General features: G+C 51.4%; 2 protein-coding genes across 2 annotated transcripts in view; one reads left to right on the top strand and one right to left on the bottom strand.

The window, feature by feature from the left end:
• FANCI (FA complementation group I) overlaps positions 1 to 9,947 on the top strand; it is a 23,690-nt gene extending 13,743 nt beyond the window's left edge. Inside the window, exons 22-37 of the mRNA XM_038147355.1 lie at positions 298 to 462; positions 720 to 899; positions 2,172 to 2,335; positions 2,738 to 2,814; positions 3,253 to 3,369; positions 4,076 to 4,127; positions 4,672 to 4,799; positions 4,924 to 4,992; positions 5,118 to 5,205; positions 5,511 to 5,695; positions 6,322 to 6,378; positions 6,458 to 6,517; positions 7,230 to 7,316; positions 8,321 to 8,416; positions 8,942 to 9,067; positions 9,814 to 9,947. Of these exons, the coding sequence (XP_038003283.1) occupies positions 298 to 462; positions 720 to 899; positions 2,172 to 2,335; positions 2,738 to 2,814; positions 3,253 to 3,369; positions 4,076 to 4,127; positions 4,672 to 4,799; positions 4,924 to 4,992; positions 5,118 to 5,205; positions 5,511 to 5,695; positions 6,322 to 6,378; positions 6,458 to 6,517; positions 7,230 to 7,316; positions 8,321 to 8,416; positions 8,942 to 9,067; positions 9,814 to 9,879 (1,717 nt within the window). The 3' untranslated portion in view covers positions 9,880 to 9,947. The remainder of the gene's footprint in view (positions 1 to 297; positions 463 to 719; positions 900 to 2,171; positions 2,336 to 2,737; positions 2,815 to 3,252; positions 3,370 to 4,075; positions 4,128 to 4,671; positions 4,800 to 4,923; positions 4,993 to 5,117; positions 5,206 to 5,510; positions 5,696 to 6,321; positions 6,379 to 6,457; positions 6,518 to 7,229; positions 7,317 to 8,320; positions 8,417 to 8,941; positions 9,068 to 9,813) is intronic.
• POLG (DNA polymerase gamma, catalytic subunit) lies at positions 9,109 to 17,205 on the bottom strand. The gene is made up of 17 exons (XM_038147356.1): positions 16,990 to 17,205; positions 16,728 to 16,891; positions 16,400 to 16,523; positions 16,106 to 16,330; positions 15,838 to 15,958; positions 15,585 to 15,653; positions 15,352 to 15,471; positions 15,011 to 15,171; positions 14,845 to 14,898; positions 14,638 to 14,755; positions 14,084 to 14,219; positions 13,748 to 13,994; positions 13,542 to 13,664; positions 13,083 to 13,254; positions 12,609 to 12,817; positions 11,406 to 11,563; positions 9,109 to 10,295 (listed from the first exon to the last, which is right to left on the bottom strand). The coding sequence occupies exons 1-17, from the start codon at positions 17,142 to 17,144 to the stop codon at positions 10,234 to 10,236; spliced, it is 2,418 nt and encodes an 805-aa protein (XP_038003284.1). The 5' UTR covers positions 17,145 to 17,205; the 3' UTR covers positions 9,109 to 10,233.
• Positions 17,206 to 17,270: the final 65 nt, after the last annotated feature.

Genomic DNA, 17,270 nt, shown 5'->3' with positions numbered 1-17,270 from the left:
ACAGGATGGTAGTGCCAACGTGGAATCAGTGATCTGAGTGTGAGTGCCTCATGGCACAGCCACTCACAGAGCCTTGGGGAGTGTTTTCCTTTGGAATGCCATGTTTTGTGGGAGATGGGATCTGACATTTTGTAGAAGAGGAGGATTGGGTGAGATATACAGTGTTAGGGAGGCATGGAGATGTAACAGGTTTCATCATTTAGGCAGTATCATTGTGTAATTTGGCAGCTGAAGCTTCAAATGGGAAACTCCAAGAATGTATTTTCTCCATTAATGCTTTCTACTATTTTATTGCAGTAAGAACAAGTTTGAGGATGTCCTAGGCCTGTTTACATGTTACAACAAACTCTCTGAAATCCTGAGGGAGAAAGCTGGAAAGAACAAATCTGCCTTGAGCAGCAAAACTGCACGGAGCTTCCTGTCCATGGGTTTTGTATCTACTCTGCTCACAGCCCTGTTCAGGTGAGAGGGTGTCCAGTCCTCTGTGGGTGGAGCAGAGCCAGACATCATTTCAAACCATGTGTTAGTGTGCTTGGAAAGGCTGGTGCAGCTCTTACCCTGTGAGTGTTCACTACAAGCTACCAAAACAACAGGGGTTTTCCACCCTCAGTTCAGCCAGAGATTTTATCTGCAGATGCATATTAAGTTTGGGATCTCATAGGCCATCCCTGAGCTTCCTCTGTGCATGCCCAGTCCCTCTGACAGCTGTGGTCCTGCAGGGACAATGCCCAGAGCCACGAGGAGAGCCTGGCCGTGCTGCGCTCCAGCACGGAGTTCCTGCGCTACGCCGTCAGCGTGGCTCTGCAGAAGGTGCAGCAGCTGGAGGAGACGGGACAGACGGACGGGCCAGACGGACAGAACCCAGAGAAGATGTTCCAGAACCTCTGCAAAATCACGCAGTGAGTCAGCGTGGCACGTGGAGACATCAGCAATGTGTTTGGGGGAGTTTTGATTCTCAGGTAGGGTTTTGAAAGAAGGCAGTCCATAACTGTTTCCAGCTGTTGTTGCTGCTGGGTTGAGGTCAGTGCCTTTTCTGTGCTCCTGAGAAATCAAGCGCAGGCACTGCAGTTTCTGTGCCATATTCAGGGATACAGCTTTAATAACTTGGCCTGGAAGAACCAAATGCCATCAAACATTTTCAGCTTCTTTCTGACTTCTTGTTCATCACTTATTGTCACAGAGAAGGTAAGATGATTACAGGCTGGATTCTCGAGGCCTCTGGAATGCAGCAAAGTTAAAATTCACTTGGAGCTGCAGAACAAAACAGATGTATGAGGGACACAAGCTTTAGAAATCATTTGTTTAGGACTTCTGCAAGATGCTTGAAGACATTCATGCATCTAATCCTTTGGAAATCCAAGAATGTGAACCATGTAAATGTCTTTTGGAATCTAGGTCATATCTGCATGGGGTCTTTTCAGAGCCCAGTCAGCAGAGAACACAAAATGCAAATTACCCCTGCCATGCATAATGCCGGTTTTGTGTCTCACCCCAAATAATAGAGGCTATTTTTGTTGCAGTCATTAGGACTACATGTGAGCTACATGTTTTGCGTGATTGGACATTGAAACAGAATAAGATCATCTGTGCAGGCAACAGAACTAATGAGAAGAAAGGAGAGGGAACAAAAAAGGGAAGAAGTGGGGTTAGGGAAGCAGGAGAAAGATGTTTGCCTACAAATAGAAAAGTCTTCTTTGGGCCAAACAATTTTGCTTTCCTCACAGCTTTTTACTTTGCTTTGCCTGCCTTTACCTTTCTGATTTTATTTATAGAGAGCCCTGTAGTGAATTTTGACATTTCACAGAGCCAAACTGCCACAAGTAAAGCTCTTTTTGTCACTGGTGGATTTGACACCAGTGGTCAGGGTAGTCTGAGAAAAAGGGAAAGCAGGGTGGAAGAAACAAGTGTAAAAAGATGGACTTGAAATGGGATTGGAAGGTCCCTTGGCACCTGGAAGGAATTAAATTATTTAGCTGTGCAGGAAGAATGCAGGAGCTGTTTTGCTGATATTGAAATAAAATCTTCTTAAAAAAGATCTCTTCCCCACCGTTTTCTGTAGGTAAAAGACCTTCCAGTTTAGTTAATATTAAAAATGGGATCCTAAGAGTAGATCTAGTTCTTGCCCTGTGCAGCCAGCTTTACTGGAGTAAATCTCATCTCCCATCCCACAGGGTTCTGCTTTGGAGGTACACTTCAATTCCCACCGTTGTTGAAGAATCAGGGAAGAAGAAAGGCAAAAGCATTTCACTTCTGTGCTTGGAAGGTTTGCTGCGGATCTTCAACACAGTGCAGCAGCTGTACTCTGCCAAGATCCCCCAGTTTCTGCAAGCCCTGGGTAGGCACATGGTCCCATTCTGCTCTGCTTTCTACCCTCCAGGTTCCAGCACATGTGTGGGCAGGTAGGGACCCAGCACCCTTTATCCCTAACTAGGGAGAGATGGGTCTGGTTCTTGTTTCTCAGCAACAAGGTGGGCTTAAATTTTCACACCAGAGACATGTTCTAGAGATATATTTACCTGCCTTTATAGAGCTCTCAGTCTGTCAGCAGAGGATAGCTGGGGTCTGACACAGCATTCATCTATTTGAAGTTTGCCTTTAACATGTTTTTCGGCTCACCGTGGTTCTGCAGTCTGTATTCCTCCTCTAGCTGTGAGCAGTCTTTCCCACTTTTGGAAATAAATCCTGTATTCTGCTCTTGGCATTTAGCTTTTTTTCTGCACCTTTCTGTCTCTGCCAGATATTACTGATGGTGACGCAGAAGAAGCGGATATTAATGTCACGGAGAAAGCTGCCTTCCAGATCCGACAGTTTCAGGTGAGTACCACTGTGTGCTGCAAGTGTTCCAAAGCATTTGGGATTCTGGCAGGAAACACTGCTAGCTCTCTGTTGCTTGACCACGGGGTTAGGTATGTGACAGCAACTGTGGCACTGATTCACTAGCAGTTCAGAGAAGTTTCTGATCCCTGAGGAAAGCTTCCTCGGGGTGGGTGGATGTGCATGTGTGTTTACAGAACTCTAGGTTCTTCAGTGCAGCCTAAACTTACCTGAGTACTCTAAAAGTCACACTGACCATATGCAGGCTGTATGTAAGCACTCCTATCAAAAATCAACACTTGTTCTTGAGAAGAGTCCTGTTTTTGTACTCTTTGTCATTCTCCTTGCTGCTGATCCCTTTATCTGCTTGCAGCTTCTGGTTATTTGCTTATGCAACACATATTCACACTCAGGGAGTGTTTTCCTTCCCCTAACCAGAGGTCCCTGGTGAACCAGCTCAGCAGTGCTGAAGATGACTTCAATGCCAAGGAAACACAGTCACTCATCACTGTGCTCTCCACATTGTCCAAACTCCTGGACCCAGGCTCACAGCAGGTACTCCTCAGCCTTCACATGGTGGCAGGGTGACATAGCCATGGCTGTGGGAAGGAGATTATCAGATGGGCTTGGCATCTGTGGGCTCTGGCATGCGTGTCCTGCTTCCTCCCACAGACCACACCAGGTCAAAGGGACAGTTGTGTTACACTGTGAAGGGCTCACCTGTCACACACCTGCAAGGACACTTCAGAGGAAGTTGTCTTGCCATCCCACTCCTGCACATTCTGATCCTGCCTTTGGGCACCTGAATGATTTGTTTGCCTGAGCAGGGACTCCTAACATAGCCTAGCTGTGGTGTGGCCTCCACATGGGAGTAGAGGCAAAAAAGGCCAGCAGACTTGTGTCCAGTCCAAACTGGCTGAGTGCCTAATTCCTTCCATGCAAGGAGTCATTTTCTAAAGTGCCCCAATTTTACAAGCTAGGAACTGCACTAACTGTGCCAGAAGTCGAGTCATCATTTACCTTAAATTAAATGGAGCTGTTACTCTGTCCAAGGGGATGTATAGCCATTACCCTGTCCTGGGTCTCAGTTTTTGACTTGTTAGTAGGCTAACTATCCCTTGTGGAACTTCACAGAGCACAGCTGGGTTCCCTACACATCTTCCTCTGCTATGATTCATGGTCTTGGATTTTTATTACTAGTAGTAGTTTTGTGTTTTGAATTCTGTTTCAAAGTCATGGTACCTTTTCTCCTCTTAAATAGTTCCTTCAGTTCCTGACTTGGACAGTCAAAGTTTGCAAAGAAAATGCTCTTGGTAAGTAAGCTTTGAGGAGCATGTTTAGATGTGATGTGTCAGGTCTGACATTAGACCCTTACATGCTCTGTCCTGGTTTTACCTCTTTGTCAAGACACATTCAGGTCCCATTCTGTGGCAGATTGCCATTGTGATACAAGTACAAGTTTTAGAGAGGGAGCTCCATCTCTAAAACTATTATTTCTGAAGGAAAGGATGCCACTCACATACTTGACTTTTCTCCCTTGTTATTTAGGCTCAAATCGGGATTTATACTCAGGAAAGACAGTACTCTTGCCAGGGTTTGTATTGCACTTCCTCAGTGCTTTTGGTCACCATTTTCCTAGGACCAAACAGCTCCAGTGGACCATAGTTCCCCTTGCACTATTACAAGGGATGCCTGATGTTTTAAACCTTGCTTTTGTAGCTGGGGTATTTTGATAGGATTTTCACCTACTGCTGAATCTATACTGAATCTGAGGCTTTCCCTCACTGGATGTCTGATGTTCCTAAGTAGCTAGACAAGCTCTGCACTTGGCACTGTGTCACTTTCTCTTCCCCACAGAGGATATTTCCTGCTGCAAGGGTTTGCTGTCTCTGCTCTTCAGTGTCCACGTTCTCTACAAGAGCCCTGTTGGTCTCCTGCGGGAGCTTGCACAAGACATCCACGCCTGCCTGGGAGATATAGATCAGGTATGATGCAGGAGCAGCTGAGCTCCTCCTCACATAGTGCTGTCAGAATTGAGTGCATCTCTGGTGCAAACTACGTGACAGCAGTTAAAGTCTTACCAGAATTTGTTTTCTCTCCTGTGCCCAGGACATAGAAGTGGAGGGTCGGTGCCATTTCGCCGTAGTGAATGCCAAGACTGCAGCCCCCACTGTCTGTGTGAGTCAGAGCAGCGTGTGTGTGACACCTGCAGCGTCCAGGGCTACTGTGCTTGGAGCAGCTTGCAGGTTCCTGCTGTGCCAAACTCCTCCAAAAATCTGTTTTGTTATTGGTTTCTGTCTCAGCTGCTGGTTCTGGGTCAGGTGGATAAGGTCCTTGAAGAGGTGGATTGGCTTATCAAGAAACTCACCAGTCTGGGGTCAGACACATCAGGTAATGAAAGTGGTCCAGTCCTTACTGTTACAGCTTTGTCAAAAACAGGTAAAGACAGAGAGCAAAAAGATATTTGAGGGTTTTGAGATAGCATAGTCTGAGGTAAGGTTGAACTCTCCCTTGAGGTGGTTCCACTTGAACAAAGTAAGATAAGGGTGTTGTCATAAAATCTCTCCAGTGATTATTTTCTCCTTGCCCCACTGGGGCTTTATGCATCAGACACAAAGATGGTCTTTTGTGCCTCCCACCTGCACAACTGGATTCATTAGATATATATTCACCAGATATTCATCTCTTTCTTCTAGAAGACCCCTCTCAGGCATCAAACCAATCTCAGGCTCTGGAGAAAGGTGTAATTCTGCAGCTGGGAACTCTTCTGACAGTCTATCATGAGCTGGTGCAGACTGCACTCCCAGCAGGGAGCTGTGTGGACACACTGCTGAGAAGCCTCAGCAAGACATACGCAATTCTCACCTCCCTCATCAAACATGTGAGTGTGCTCTGCTGACAGTGGGCTGCCTCTGAGCTAAAAACCTTCTCCCCACCTTCTGCAGCAAGCTCACAGTGACCCCTGGCAGCAGCTACGCTCAGGACTGGGCTGTTGATCTCTTGAAGGAGTTGAGCCCTTGTTCTGTTGGCTTTCATGCCCTCGATTTCATGACCTTTCTGAGCAGTGATAGTTGTACCAGTGGAGATAAAAGAAAAGCTTCTCTCCAGCTGAATTTGGCTTTGCATGGCTTGAAGTTGCTGTTTCCAGTATGTGGGTTCCTCTACACAACTGTGTGCACAATGAAGGGCACTCACAGAGTTCTCACAGTGCTCACCAGCCCTTCCCTTGCCACTCATTCCCATTCCCTGAAGCAGGACCTGGGGGAACTGGGCCATGAAACTCCAGAGGCCTGTGGAGCTCCTTTGAAACCAGGTGGTGACTGCCCCAAGCTCTCCTCTCACAGCTCTGGAATGCAGACATGGCATTTGGGATATAACGAGCCACTGGGGAGGATATCTGTGCAAATCCTGCCCTCCCCACTGTGCCATTGTGTGAGCTGCTTTGAGCTCCAGCTGGACACAGGATGGGAACAGCACACCTAGAAGAAACTCCTGTTTTCCTTGCAGTATATCCAGGCTTGCCGCAGCAGCTCAAATACCATCCCAGGAAGACTGGAAAAGCTGGTGAGTGTGAGCAAATTTCTGGGGAAATGGCTCATTGCTTTGAGTTAGGAGTAACAGCAGCCTCTCTGCTCCTTTACAGGTGAAGCTCTCAGGCTCCCATCTGACCCCACAGTGCTACTCATTCATTACTTACGTACAGGTAAGGCCTGAATTAACTGGCACAATCACAGCCAGTCTGTCTGATGCTGAGTGGTGTATCAGCTTCAGTACACAGGCACTCCTGGGGATTATTAATCTTCTTGACATGACCTGAGTTTCTTACAGTTCAAGCTTTACTTTGTCAAATATAGCATAAGACATTTCAGCACCACTGGGACTGAACATGCTGATTTCTGCTTGAGCAGGGAAGGAGCTGGGTTTTAGCTGGGTTTTTTTCCCCTCTGTTCATGTGGGATTTTTTGGATGAGATTAATACTGCTGTTAACCACAATGGCAAATAAAGGTCAACAACACTGCAGTCATCACAGTGTGAAGTAATGTGGGTGCCAAAGACTGCAGTGCTGGAGCTGGGATTTATCTGCCTGGAGGGGACCTGGGTACTTATGTGAGGGCCATAGGAACTTTACCACATATTGGGGAAGGTGTCGTGGTGTGCGGAGTGATCACTGCTAGAGATTTCTCATGCATGCATATTTCTGAATGTATAAATTATGAAATTAGTTTCTTTCTTGGTTTTTTTTTTTTTTTTTTTTTGAGATCACACCTAATTCTACCCTTATATTGCCACCTTTCTGTTATCTTAGCTGGTAATGCTGTTAGCTGGCTAGAAAAAGGACTTCTCTGGCCTTTCTTGGCTGGCCTTTCTTCCCTGCTTACCCTCTAATGACACATCTTTTGGCATTCTCCTTCAGAACATCCACAGTGAGAGCTTAAGCTTTGTAGAAGAGAGGAAAAAGAAGAAGAAAGAGGATGAAGCTGCTGCAGTCTCCACAGTAATGGTAAGACTGACTCACTCCATGAGAACATGGGCAGGATCATATACCTCGAGGTTTGTGGTACCTGGTGGCTTCTTACAGATCACCAGACAATTTGTCAGTTGGGCCTTTAAGTAAAAACGAAATTTAATATACCGTAATTTCAGAGAAAAGTCTAAAAAAGTACAACCAAACAAAATACAACCAAAAAAACCCACAACAAAAAAGCCATCTTCACTAAATGCAGCTTAAAATCTCATGGACGTGAAACAAAGGTCAATCTGGATAGTCTGCCTTGTCTGGTATTTTTACCATTTGGGGTAAGCTATGAAATTAGAGATATAGGCTAATTTATTGGAACCGATGTTGCATCCTCTTTAAGTGTTTCTCAATTTTATCAGTACATTTAAAGATGAAGGAAGGCATGGATTCCACTAAAGTAAAGCAGTTGAAAATGGCTGGATTATTTGTTTGGGAGCAAGTGAGCAGGCTGGCAGGTTCCTGGTCCTTGATGTCCTTTGTTTGTGCTCTCAGACAGCATTTCCTCCGTCTCGTCAGCCGTCCCAGACATTTCTGTGATGTTAAGGGTTTAAAAAAGCCACAAGTATGATCTTCCTAGCTTTTCCCTGAGTGTATGGAAATGGGCTGAAATGCTGCATGTCCTTCACCACTCTGTCACCATGGGGAACAAGCACCAGTGGTGGTGAATAAGCAGGACAACAATGTGGTGAAGCGTCAGGGTGCTCTTTGCTTGGATGGCTCGTGCTTGTGATGCCTTGGGAGAGCTGGAGCAGAGGAGCTGCTGACAGGGATGTCAGGGCTGTGGACTGCAGGCAGAGCACAAAACAATGCACAGGAGAGCCTCACTGCAGAACCATCCTGGGAGTCAATTTAAAGCTAGTGACAAAGCTGGCAAGGCTTGCTGGGTGGGGCAGGACTGGTACAGAGCAAGGCTGCTGAAGACTTTTCTAAATTGGGAATGTTCTGGTCTTCCAAATCTGACACATCTCACTCCTCTCACATTTCAGGCCAAAGTTCTTCGGGAGACCAAGCCAATCCCAAACCTGATTTTTGCAATTGAGCAATATGAGAAGTTCCTTATCCATCTCTCCAAGAAGTCAAAGGTAATGTAAAGCAGAGAGATCTTCTGCGACCTGAATCTAGTGGAACAGTGGGATCAATGGCATGGTGCAGGGCTGTTGTAAAGTCTCTATTAATGCTAAAATTAGGAAGGTGTAGGGACCTTTCAGCCCTCGCCCATGCTCCTGGCCCAACACTGCTGAATTGTTGCCACATTGACACCAGCCCATGCCAACATCAGTCCTGCCTGTGACCCGTGGTTCCCGGTGGAGCAGGAACATGCACACCTCGTGCCAGCTTTCCTCACTCTCCCCCAGTCTGTGTCATGAAATGTACCACAACGAGGTCCTGCATGAGTAGCTGGCAATCACTTGGCTTTTAGGAAAATGTAAATGGGCCCCTGGCCTGCACGGGGGCAGGTGCTTTTTCACCCTCTTTGTGCTTCAGTCCTGCATTATTACCGCGATGGACTCTGTCCCAGTGCTGTGCAAAGGACTGGGCAGGGTGGAAAACTAAACTTGCTCATGGCTGAATGTTTCCCCTGCCTGGTTTCCCCTTGGTTGCTGCAGGTGAACCTGATGCAGTACATGAAGCTGAGCACCTCCCGGGATTTCCGCATCAACGCCTCGGTGCTGGACAGCGCCCTGCAGGAGCGGAACTCGGAGGATGCCGAGAACGAGCCACACAACGACCAGGTCAGAATTCATTTAGCTGCTTTTACTGATCGGTTTCCTCCTCTTTAGAAGCCAGCTGTATTTGTGAGTTGTGCAGGAATGTGTGAGGTTAGAACAGCTTGTCTTCCCCAGGTTAGTTCTCACTAAACTGATGGAAGGAGTGAACAGCTTCTCTCAGAACACACTCTATACCCCAGCCCTCTGCCTCAAGCAACCTTTATTTTTATGCACCAGCTCTGTGTCCCTGGTCTTGGGGAAGTGAAACTGTTTGCCTGGATCAGCTCTTTGCAGCACGATGTAAAGTGGTTTTGTATGCAAGTTTCTGTAGATAAAGACCTGGCAGGGCAAATTCTGCAAGGCATCGTTCTCCTCAGACCCATCCCCACTACACAGTGCTGGTGAAGGCAGTGCAACATGCTGGCTAAGAAAAATAAACCATTTACTCTGCTGATTGTCCAGGTTTTTATTGGTGCTTCTGGCCATATTTTCCTGAGTGTTTCAACAAGCCAAAACCCAGGACAGAGTCCCTATCCTGTGCCACTGGTAGCCCGTGGTCTAAGTTCCAGCATGAACTGGGGAGGGGGTAGCCCATGGGGAAAGTCTCAGTGGCTGACAGGAATCCCATATTCAGGTCATTTTGTTAGTGAGAAACAAAAGAGCTAAATCCTGTTCTGCACAGCTGGCTTCTTGCTCTAGGTAACCATTCCTTAAACTATTGACTCAAAACCAATCACACTCTACTGGTGCTCTCTCCCTCCCCTCTCCAGAGCAGCATGGCGGAGCAGACAGATGAAAACCAGGAACCCAAAAGGAAGAGACAGAGAAAAAAATAAACTGGGGTTGCTGCCACTGCCTCCTCTCACAGTGCCTGTTCCGTGGTGGACCCGCCTTGGTCTCAGAGACTGCAGATAAGAAGATGATGGCTTATTGCTTCTCTTGCCAGATACTTATGCCTTCTTCCTTTGTGTCCATGGGAGCAACTCTGGCCCCTGTCTCAGGTTTCGCAGCTGGCTGCTGCCATCAGAAGTGCCTCTGCTATTTGAATCTTCCCCAGGAATATCCCTTCTTACAGCAAAATGGAAAGGAAGCAGCTGGGATCAGTCAGTCCCTGCCAGAAGATCTGCTTCTGAAAGGACAGGGAGGCTTTGGCACGCGGTCTGGACAGTTGTCCTGGCACTCTGGTGTCGTCATTGCTTCTCCAGCGAACCTTTGGTTATTTCAATTATCTGATATATATCCAGTGCTTCCCCTGGAAGACAAGGGGACAGTCAGTTCCCTGCAGTACACTCAGACTGTGCAATGCAAGAGAGCGATGGTTGGGATTTGCTTTAGTTCAGAGCATCTAGCACAGAACGCCCTAAATTTATTCAAACTTCTGTTTTGGGTGGTGGTGAGAATGCAGAAACCAGCACCAGTAGGGAGCTGGGAGCATGAACTGTTCTGCCTTGGAGTTGAAGCTGCTGTGTGCATCTCCTGAGCAGCGAGAAGCCACAGCTTCCTCTGCCCAGGCTGGTTTTGCTGTTACGTTTTTGCTGACCCTGATTGTGATGCACTTGTTTAATTTGCCTTGTTCTTGGTGAAAAGTGCCCTTTTTGCCTACAGAGCACAAACCCTGTTTCTGAAAGCACCCTTTGCCTGTCAAGAGTCCTAATAAAGGTTACTTCAGGGCAGAGCATCTGATGTGTGCAGTGACTGAGAGAACAAATCTGAGGGTAGGTTCTTCCCTTATCTGGGGAGGAGCTGCTGCACAGTGAGGAGGAGCTGCTTCCCCAGCCACGAGTTAAATGTTTGCTCGCAGCAATGGGAGGGTTAGACTGAGTGCAGACAGGGATGACTTGAGGCCTTGGGACTGCTGAGGAAGCACCCAGCAATGCCAGAGCAGTTCTCTGAACAGAGCTGTGCTTGGCTAAGGGACAGCAGGGAAGGAGGGAAAGGAATGAAAAAGTTTGGGTCTGCAGGGCAAAATTGACAAAACAAGGTTGCTGAGGTGCTTCCTCTCAGAAAAGAAGAAATTAAATTTGGTTTGTGTTAAAAGTGCACAGGAGGGCCCCTCCAAGGGGCACAAAGCAAAGTGGGAGAACAGAGCCAGGCCTGGCTCATCACTCACAAATATTTGGAAAGCAGCAGCATGAACACTTGAGGAGTGAGGAAGGAGGGGCAGGCTCCAGCATGGTGGCTGCCCTGTAGGTCAGATGATGTGCCAGGAACCAAGGGGTTCATGAGGTGCCTCAGCTGAGCAGAGCCCTCAGGGAATGACTACTCAGGCCGAGTGCTGTGCTTACGCTGGGAAGGTTCACACAGAGCAGATTCCAGGGGGCAGCTTGCAGGTGGGGAGGAGATTCCAGGGGACACTGCTCACCTTGAGGGATGCCATACTTCTCCATCCCCGTGGGATTTGACGGCGTCACACAGTTCATGGTCACCTCTTTCCTTAAGCACTGGTCAATATCCACTGCACTGAAGAAAGCCACTGACTGCGGCAGATCCTGGAGGCCCAGTTTGTAGGCAAACATGCACCTGGAGAGCAAGAACACAAGTGGGACAGTGCTGGACATCACCCTTGGCCTTGTCACACCCAGTTCCAATCAGCCACATTTACCAAACCACCAAGCCAGCCACCCCTCACAGGGAATTATCACTCAGCAGGTGGGGAACAAGGTGCTTTCTAAGTCCTGGATAGCAGGAGGGTCAAGAATTGCTAAAGCGGGCATGGGAGGGACAGTAGTGGAGCCTCCTCAAGAAAAGGGAAGAATCTAGCCCCTCACTGCTGGCTAATCCTCCCTGGCAGGCAGAGCAGATGCAGGATTTTCCCAGCAGGAAGCCCTGTGCTCACAGGAGCCAGCACAAAGGCAGGAACATCAGGGTACCTGCCCTGCTGTGCCTGCAGAAAGGCTGTTTGTGTCATTCCTGCCTCCACACAGGAGAAACAACTCACCTTGGCCAGCTCCTGTGTAACCAAACACCCCATGGTGCTGGGAGGGGGATTTGGCAAAGCTGGCTGGGAAAGAGCTGGATCAATGGGCGCCCTTGGAGGTCAGGAGCTTTCTAGACTGAGCTTAGTTCTGCGTGGGGCAGGGAAGCAGCAGGAACACCCCACGCTGTGGGAGGGGGGACAGTGCTGGTGCTCACAGCAGAGATGAGCCATGCCCCTTGCTGTCCCCTGAAGGCAGCAGGGGATGAGGGATGGGACAGTTTCAGGCTCCCAGCTCCTCAACCAAGCCCAAAGGCTGCTGCCATGTGACAGCTGCGGAGCTGAAGGGAGCATGAAGCGATGCACTTGCATCCCAGCAGAGCCAGTGACTGGCCCCGTCCCTGCAGGACCAAAAGCTATGATAAAAAAAAAGCTTTTGTCAGCACATTATCCCTGGAAAGCAAAGCCGAGGTCCATTTATAGCATGAAGGAACTGCAGCCTCCAGTGCTGCTAACTTGCCCTGAGAGAAGAAAACTGCTGTGCACCAGCTTGCTGTAGGCAAAACCAAGCCCAGCCCCTGGGGCTGGCCTGTCCCACTCTGGAGTCACAGCTGCTCCTCCCCAGGAGACACCAGAGCCACCACCTCTCACCTTGTGAGGAGGTTGGTGATCTGCAGGGCCAGGGCTGCCCGGTAACGATCCTGGTGCTGGACCAGGTACCGCACCTCGTCGTGGATGCTGATGCAGAAGCGCCCGTTGATGTCAAACTCCTCAAAGAGCCACTTCATGGCAACCAACATGAGGTGCAGGTAGTCAACAGCCGAGCTCTGCACCACCCAGTTCACTCTGCTGGTCACAAACTGGTGAAAGGAAGGAGAAGGGCAGTAAGAGAGCACTGCAGCCAAGGGCACGGTACCCATACAGGACAGCTCCTGGGAGAGATCTGTTAAACTCAGGCTGGTTGGGTTTTCTTGGTGGCATGGAGATAAAGGCACAATGGGTTTCCTGAATGGCTACAAGAGCCTAGTGGGCCTCCAGTAATCTAAGAGGGGCTGAACGTCAGGCACCCATTTCAGAATAGATAAGCAAAGCCAAAATCTCAGCATCCCAGAGCTGCATCCTTACCTCCCCCTTGACCATGGCAGGCTCCAGGGCCCTGCTGATGTGACAGCCCAGCACTGGGGTCTGTGGGGAGGGGGATAAGGCAATGCTTTCCAGCTTGTTGAACATCTCGGACTCGGTGCCTCCAGCCCACACTCTTTGCTCCACCACATTCCACTTCTTCTCCCTCCGGGACCTGTGGGGCAGAGGGGAGGTTTGCTGGAAGAGTGGAAGGGGGTTGCAGGTCCCCATTTGAGACCCTCAAACACTCCCTCCTGGTTTGGGGCAGCAGGACAAGACCCTGCTAACTGTTCACTGGGAAAGTGGGTGAGGCTGACAGCCCCCGAATCAAACCTCCTCGGGCCTGGAGGAGCAGGAAGGGTGGACCAAGACTATCCAGCCCCATCTCTCTCCTCTGCCCATCAGGCTGCAGCCCTCACCCCCTCACACCCTGAAGCCACAGAGCCGTGCAGGGACTCTCACCCTTTCATGGCTTCTCTCTGGATCCGCTGGACATCCTGGGCCGACACCGACCCATCCTCCGCCCTGTCCACAGCCAGCTCCAGCTTCGTCACCAGCCACTCCCCCTCCTCGGAGAGATGAAACCTGGAGGGGAGAGCGAGCAACCCAGCTCGTCTGGCTGGAGCACCGCCACCAGCCCTGTCCACGCCGTCCCGGGCTGCACCCACCTGCGGATGCCCTTGGTGACGGCGTACATCTGCTGGGCCTTCTCCCGCGCCTGCTGCTGCGTGAGCCGGTGGTTGAACTGCATCAGCAGCCGCTCGGCGAAGGGCTGCCCCGCCCCGTAGATGCGCCCGTAGTTGAAGACCTTGGCGTGCTCCCGGCTGATGCCCACGGTGGCGGCCGTCCTGCTGTGCAGGTCCGTGGCGTTGCTCTTCTTGCCCTGCAGAGTCATCCAGCCGAAGGCCGTGCAGCCTGTGGGAGGGGAGCGGAGGTTGGATGTCCACGGGGATCGGGATGAGGATGGGGGGATGGCCCCGCCGTGCAGCAGAGCCCCGGCTCACCGTGCATGCCGGCGAAGTGCGCCTCGCCGAGCACCGCGGCAATCCACAGCTCCTGGGAATCCACGTCTGCTCCCACCAGGGAGTAGCCAGGGGGCACCTGCACCATGGCTTTCAGCTCGCTGCCCACCCTGTCGGCCTGCAGGACACGATGCCAGGTGAGCACATCCCTCTCCTCCTCCATGGCTTCCTCCCACAGGCACAGAGTGCTGGCACAGCTCTCCCTGTGCCCCTAAGTTTTGCTCTCAATGTCAAAACCGGGTTTAACTCATGTGGAGCATCACCCACTTGGTTACTCCAGCAGAGAAGAAGGGGAGCTTGAGAAAAGACAGAAATTGGTACGTTGGTGTTTTCTTCCCCTTTCACCACATCCTGAAGCTCCTGAGCTCCTGCTGACTCCTTTCTTTCTTCCACATGAGAGCACATCAGCAAGAGGACCCCAGCTCTGGCCCTGCTACTCAAAATCCCAGGTCCCATTCCAACCCAACACCTCCCATCAGTCCAAAACACAGAGGGAGCCCCAAAACACTCCCTCCAGGATCCAAGTGTGGCCATACCCGGGCGTTGCTGGCTGTCAGCCAGGTGGGCTCCACCGCCCGGCGGGTGACAGTGCCTGCGGTCACCACCTGCGGCAGGATGGCCCCATAACTGTCCTCCTCGTTATAGTCAGGATGCCTGGGACAGAGGCAAGGATGAGCATCACCCTGCAAGAGCCCTCCTGGCACGGGGTAAAGGGAACAACAGTCCAGATTTGGGTACTGTACCTGGTCACCACACGAGGCAGCTCCCCTTTCTTCAGCCACACCACCATCTGGGAACTGAGGGGACACATGGCAGGGGAGATGCTGAGCCCCCGTGCATCCTCACAAACTCCCCTGTCTCAACACAGCCTCCACCCACAGAGGTGTCACCATGAATGCAGCTGCTCACCTGATCCGCTTGTGAGCATTCCTCCAAAACGAGATCATTTTGTTAATCTCCAGGGCTCTTGTCCCGTGGGTGCGGCCCACAGCAGCCCGCAGGGTGCCATCCTCCATCTGGGGCAGGAAATCCTTGGCAAAAGGGCTTCCCACGTTGTTATCATTCCCGTCCTTTAGCAGCAAAGGAGGTGTCAGGGCTCAGCAAGCCACCACCCCACATCAGCAAAGCTCTGGGCACCCCCCTGCCTCAGCTACAGAGACGGATTTCCCCCACCCAATCCCAGGGGATGAGATCACGTGGGTCCCAGCAGCACTGTGGGGACAGGAAGAGCCCCAGGAGCCCCAGCTTGCCTTGTGAGGCAGCTTGAAGAACCAGCACCCAGGGATGTTGACATCGTTGTAGGGACCATTGCCATGGTGGAACGAGGGCTTGCTCTTCATCTCTGCCCACCTCAGCTCTTCCACCTCCTCCTGCGACCAGCAAAGTGAGCCAATGCCAGGAACATTTTCAAGCATGGCAGGAGGGGGAAACCAAGGAAAGAGAGACCAATCTACCACCCCATTCCACAGGAAATCCCCCTTACCACCACGCTCTGGTCCGCTTTGTTCATTTTCTCCTCTGGATCCACCTCAATCCGGCTCAGCTCCTCCATCTGCAGCAGAGAGGGACCGTGGGGGAGCCAGATCAAACACCACTCCTCCAGTAACCCTCATTAAAGGGAATTTCGTACTTGCAGCCCCTGGAGCTGCACACGGGGCTGGTGACTGCATGCACACAGGAGGGAGCACAGCCCCACACCTCCCTCCCACCAGGGAACCCTCCGTCCCTTCCTTCACCTTCTGCCATATCGTGCTGCTGTCCATCGCCAGCAGCTCGTCCTCTGCAGCCGCCTCCAGCCCCGGGGGCTGCTCCTTGCCCTTCTCCAGGCAGTGCTGCCTGTACAGGTTCTCAATCACCCTGGCAGAGGAGAGGGCAGAGCTGACACACCCACAACGGGGCCCAAGGCTCTGGGGCAGGACCTGGGCAGAGTGCCAGGGAGCCAGGGAGCTCCCAAACACGCCCGTGGGGCAGCTCCAGCCCAGCACCCCACCACACCCCTCTCACCTGTGTGGGCAGGAGGGGCCATCGGTCTCTACAGGGGCTGCTGGCAAATTGTCCTGCCGTCCTGGCACCAGGTATCCCCAACCATGTTTTTCTGAGTAGTGGAGGGGGAAGCCATCCCAGGCCAGGCGCATCAGCTTTGGGGTCACCCTCATCTGCAGGCTGATGAGGCTGGGGCCAGGCACCCAGCCCTCCTCCTCCAGCCGCGGGCACAGCTTGCGGTACCAGCTGGGGAGCGGCAGGGTGGGTCAGAAAGTGCAGGGAGAGCCCTGGGGACACACAGGGTCCCCAACTCACCCCGGGTGGCCCGGCAGGTGCTGGAGTCTCTTGGGTTGCAGCGCGACCGTCTCCTTCAGGCGCTCCAGACAGAGCTGGCTTGCAGAGACTTTCAGCTCCTCTTCCTCACTGGGGGGACCGGGGTCTGGTGGGGCAAGGAGAGCTGGCTTGCAAAGGGCCCTCTGGGCCACCCTTCTGGGGACAGGGACATCAAACCAGTCCCCCACCACACGCAGCAGCATGGGACATGGGCCAGCAATGCTTCACCCTGCAGCACCAACAAACCTTGTCCACCCCTGGGAAGGCAGTCCTGGAGCATCCCTCATCCCCAGGGATCCCCTGTGCTCACCCTCCTGCCACTCCTGGGCTGACTCTTCTGCATCCCTTGCTGCTGGGGAGATTTGGCTGTTCCCATCCTGACCTTTGCTCTTCTTCTTCTTCCCTGGATTCTTCTTCTGCTTAAACTCCTGTGTGTCCCATTCGAGATCCCAGAGCCAAGGGTCATCCTTGTACCTGATGACACACCATTGTCACACCACAGCTTTGCTCCCGTCCCTCACACCCACCCACAGCCCCTCATGGCTCCTTCCTGCAGCCCCAGCCCAGGGTACCTGTGCTCGTGCAGCAGCTGGCAGGCATCGTTGGCCAGGTTCATCAGGGACTTCTTCATCTCCTTCTGCAGCTCCTCGTAAATACCCTGAGCATCGTTCAGGTACCTGTTCCAATTCCCATTGACTGGCAGGTAGGACACTCCCATCTCCAGCATCCCTGCAAACGTGACAGGGTGGGGGCACCTGGACCCCAAAGCAGCAAGGAATTAGATATCTGCCAGAGGGGACAGGCCCTGGAAGCACCAGACAACAACAGGCAGACATGCATGTGTCTTCACCTA

Source organism: Motacilla alba, chromosome 10 (genome assembly GCF_015832195.1).
Source record: "Motacilla alba alba isolate MOTALB_02 chromosome 10, Motacilla_alba_V1.0_pri, whole genome shotgun sequence".
Classification (NCBI taxonomy): domain Eukaryota; kingdom Metazoa; phylum Chordata; class Aves; order Passeriformes; family Motacillidae; genus Motacilla; species Motacilla alba.
Note: the sequence above shows the minus strand (reverse complement) of the source record. Positions and strands in the feature narration are given on the sequence as shown.

What these genes read in the sequence shown, in the direction of transcription:
- POLG (XM_038147356.1), bottom strand. Translation starts at nt 17,144, where the DNA reads ATGCTGGAGATGGGAGTGTCCTACCTGCCAGTCAATGGGAATTGGAAC. An exon ending in CAGCTGCTGCACGAGCACAG is followed by an intron (nt 16,892 to 16,989) that starts GTACCCTGGGCT and finishes GTGTGTCATCAG; the next exon opens with GTACAAGGATGACCCTTGGC. An exon ending in GAAGTATGGCATCCCTCAAG is followed by an intron (nt 10,296 to 11,405) that starts GTGAGCAGTGTC and finishes CTTGTCTTCCAG; the next exon opens with GGGAAGCACTGGATATATAT.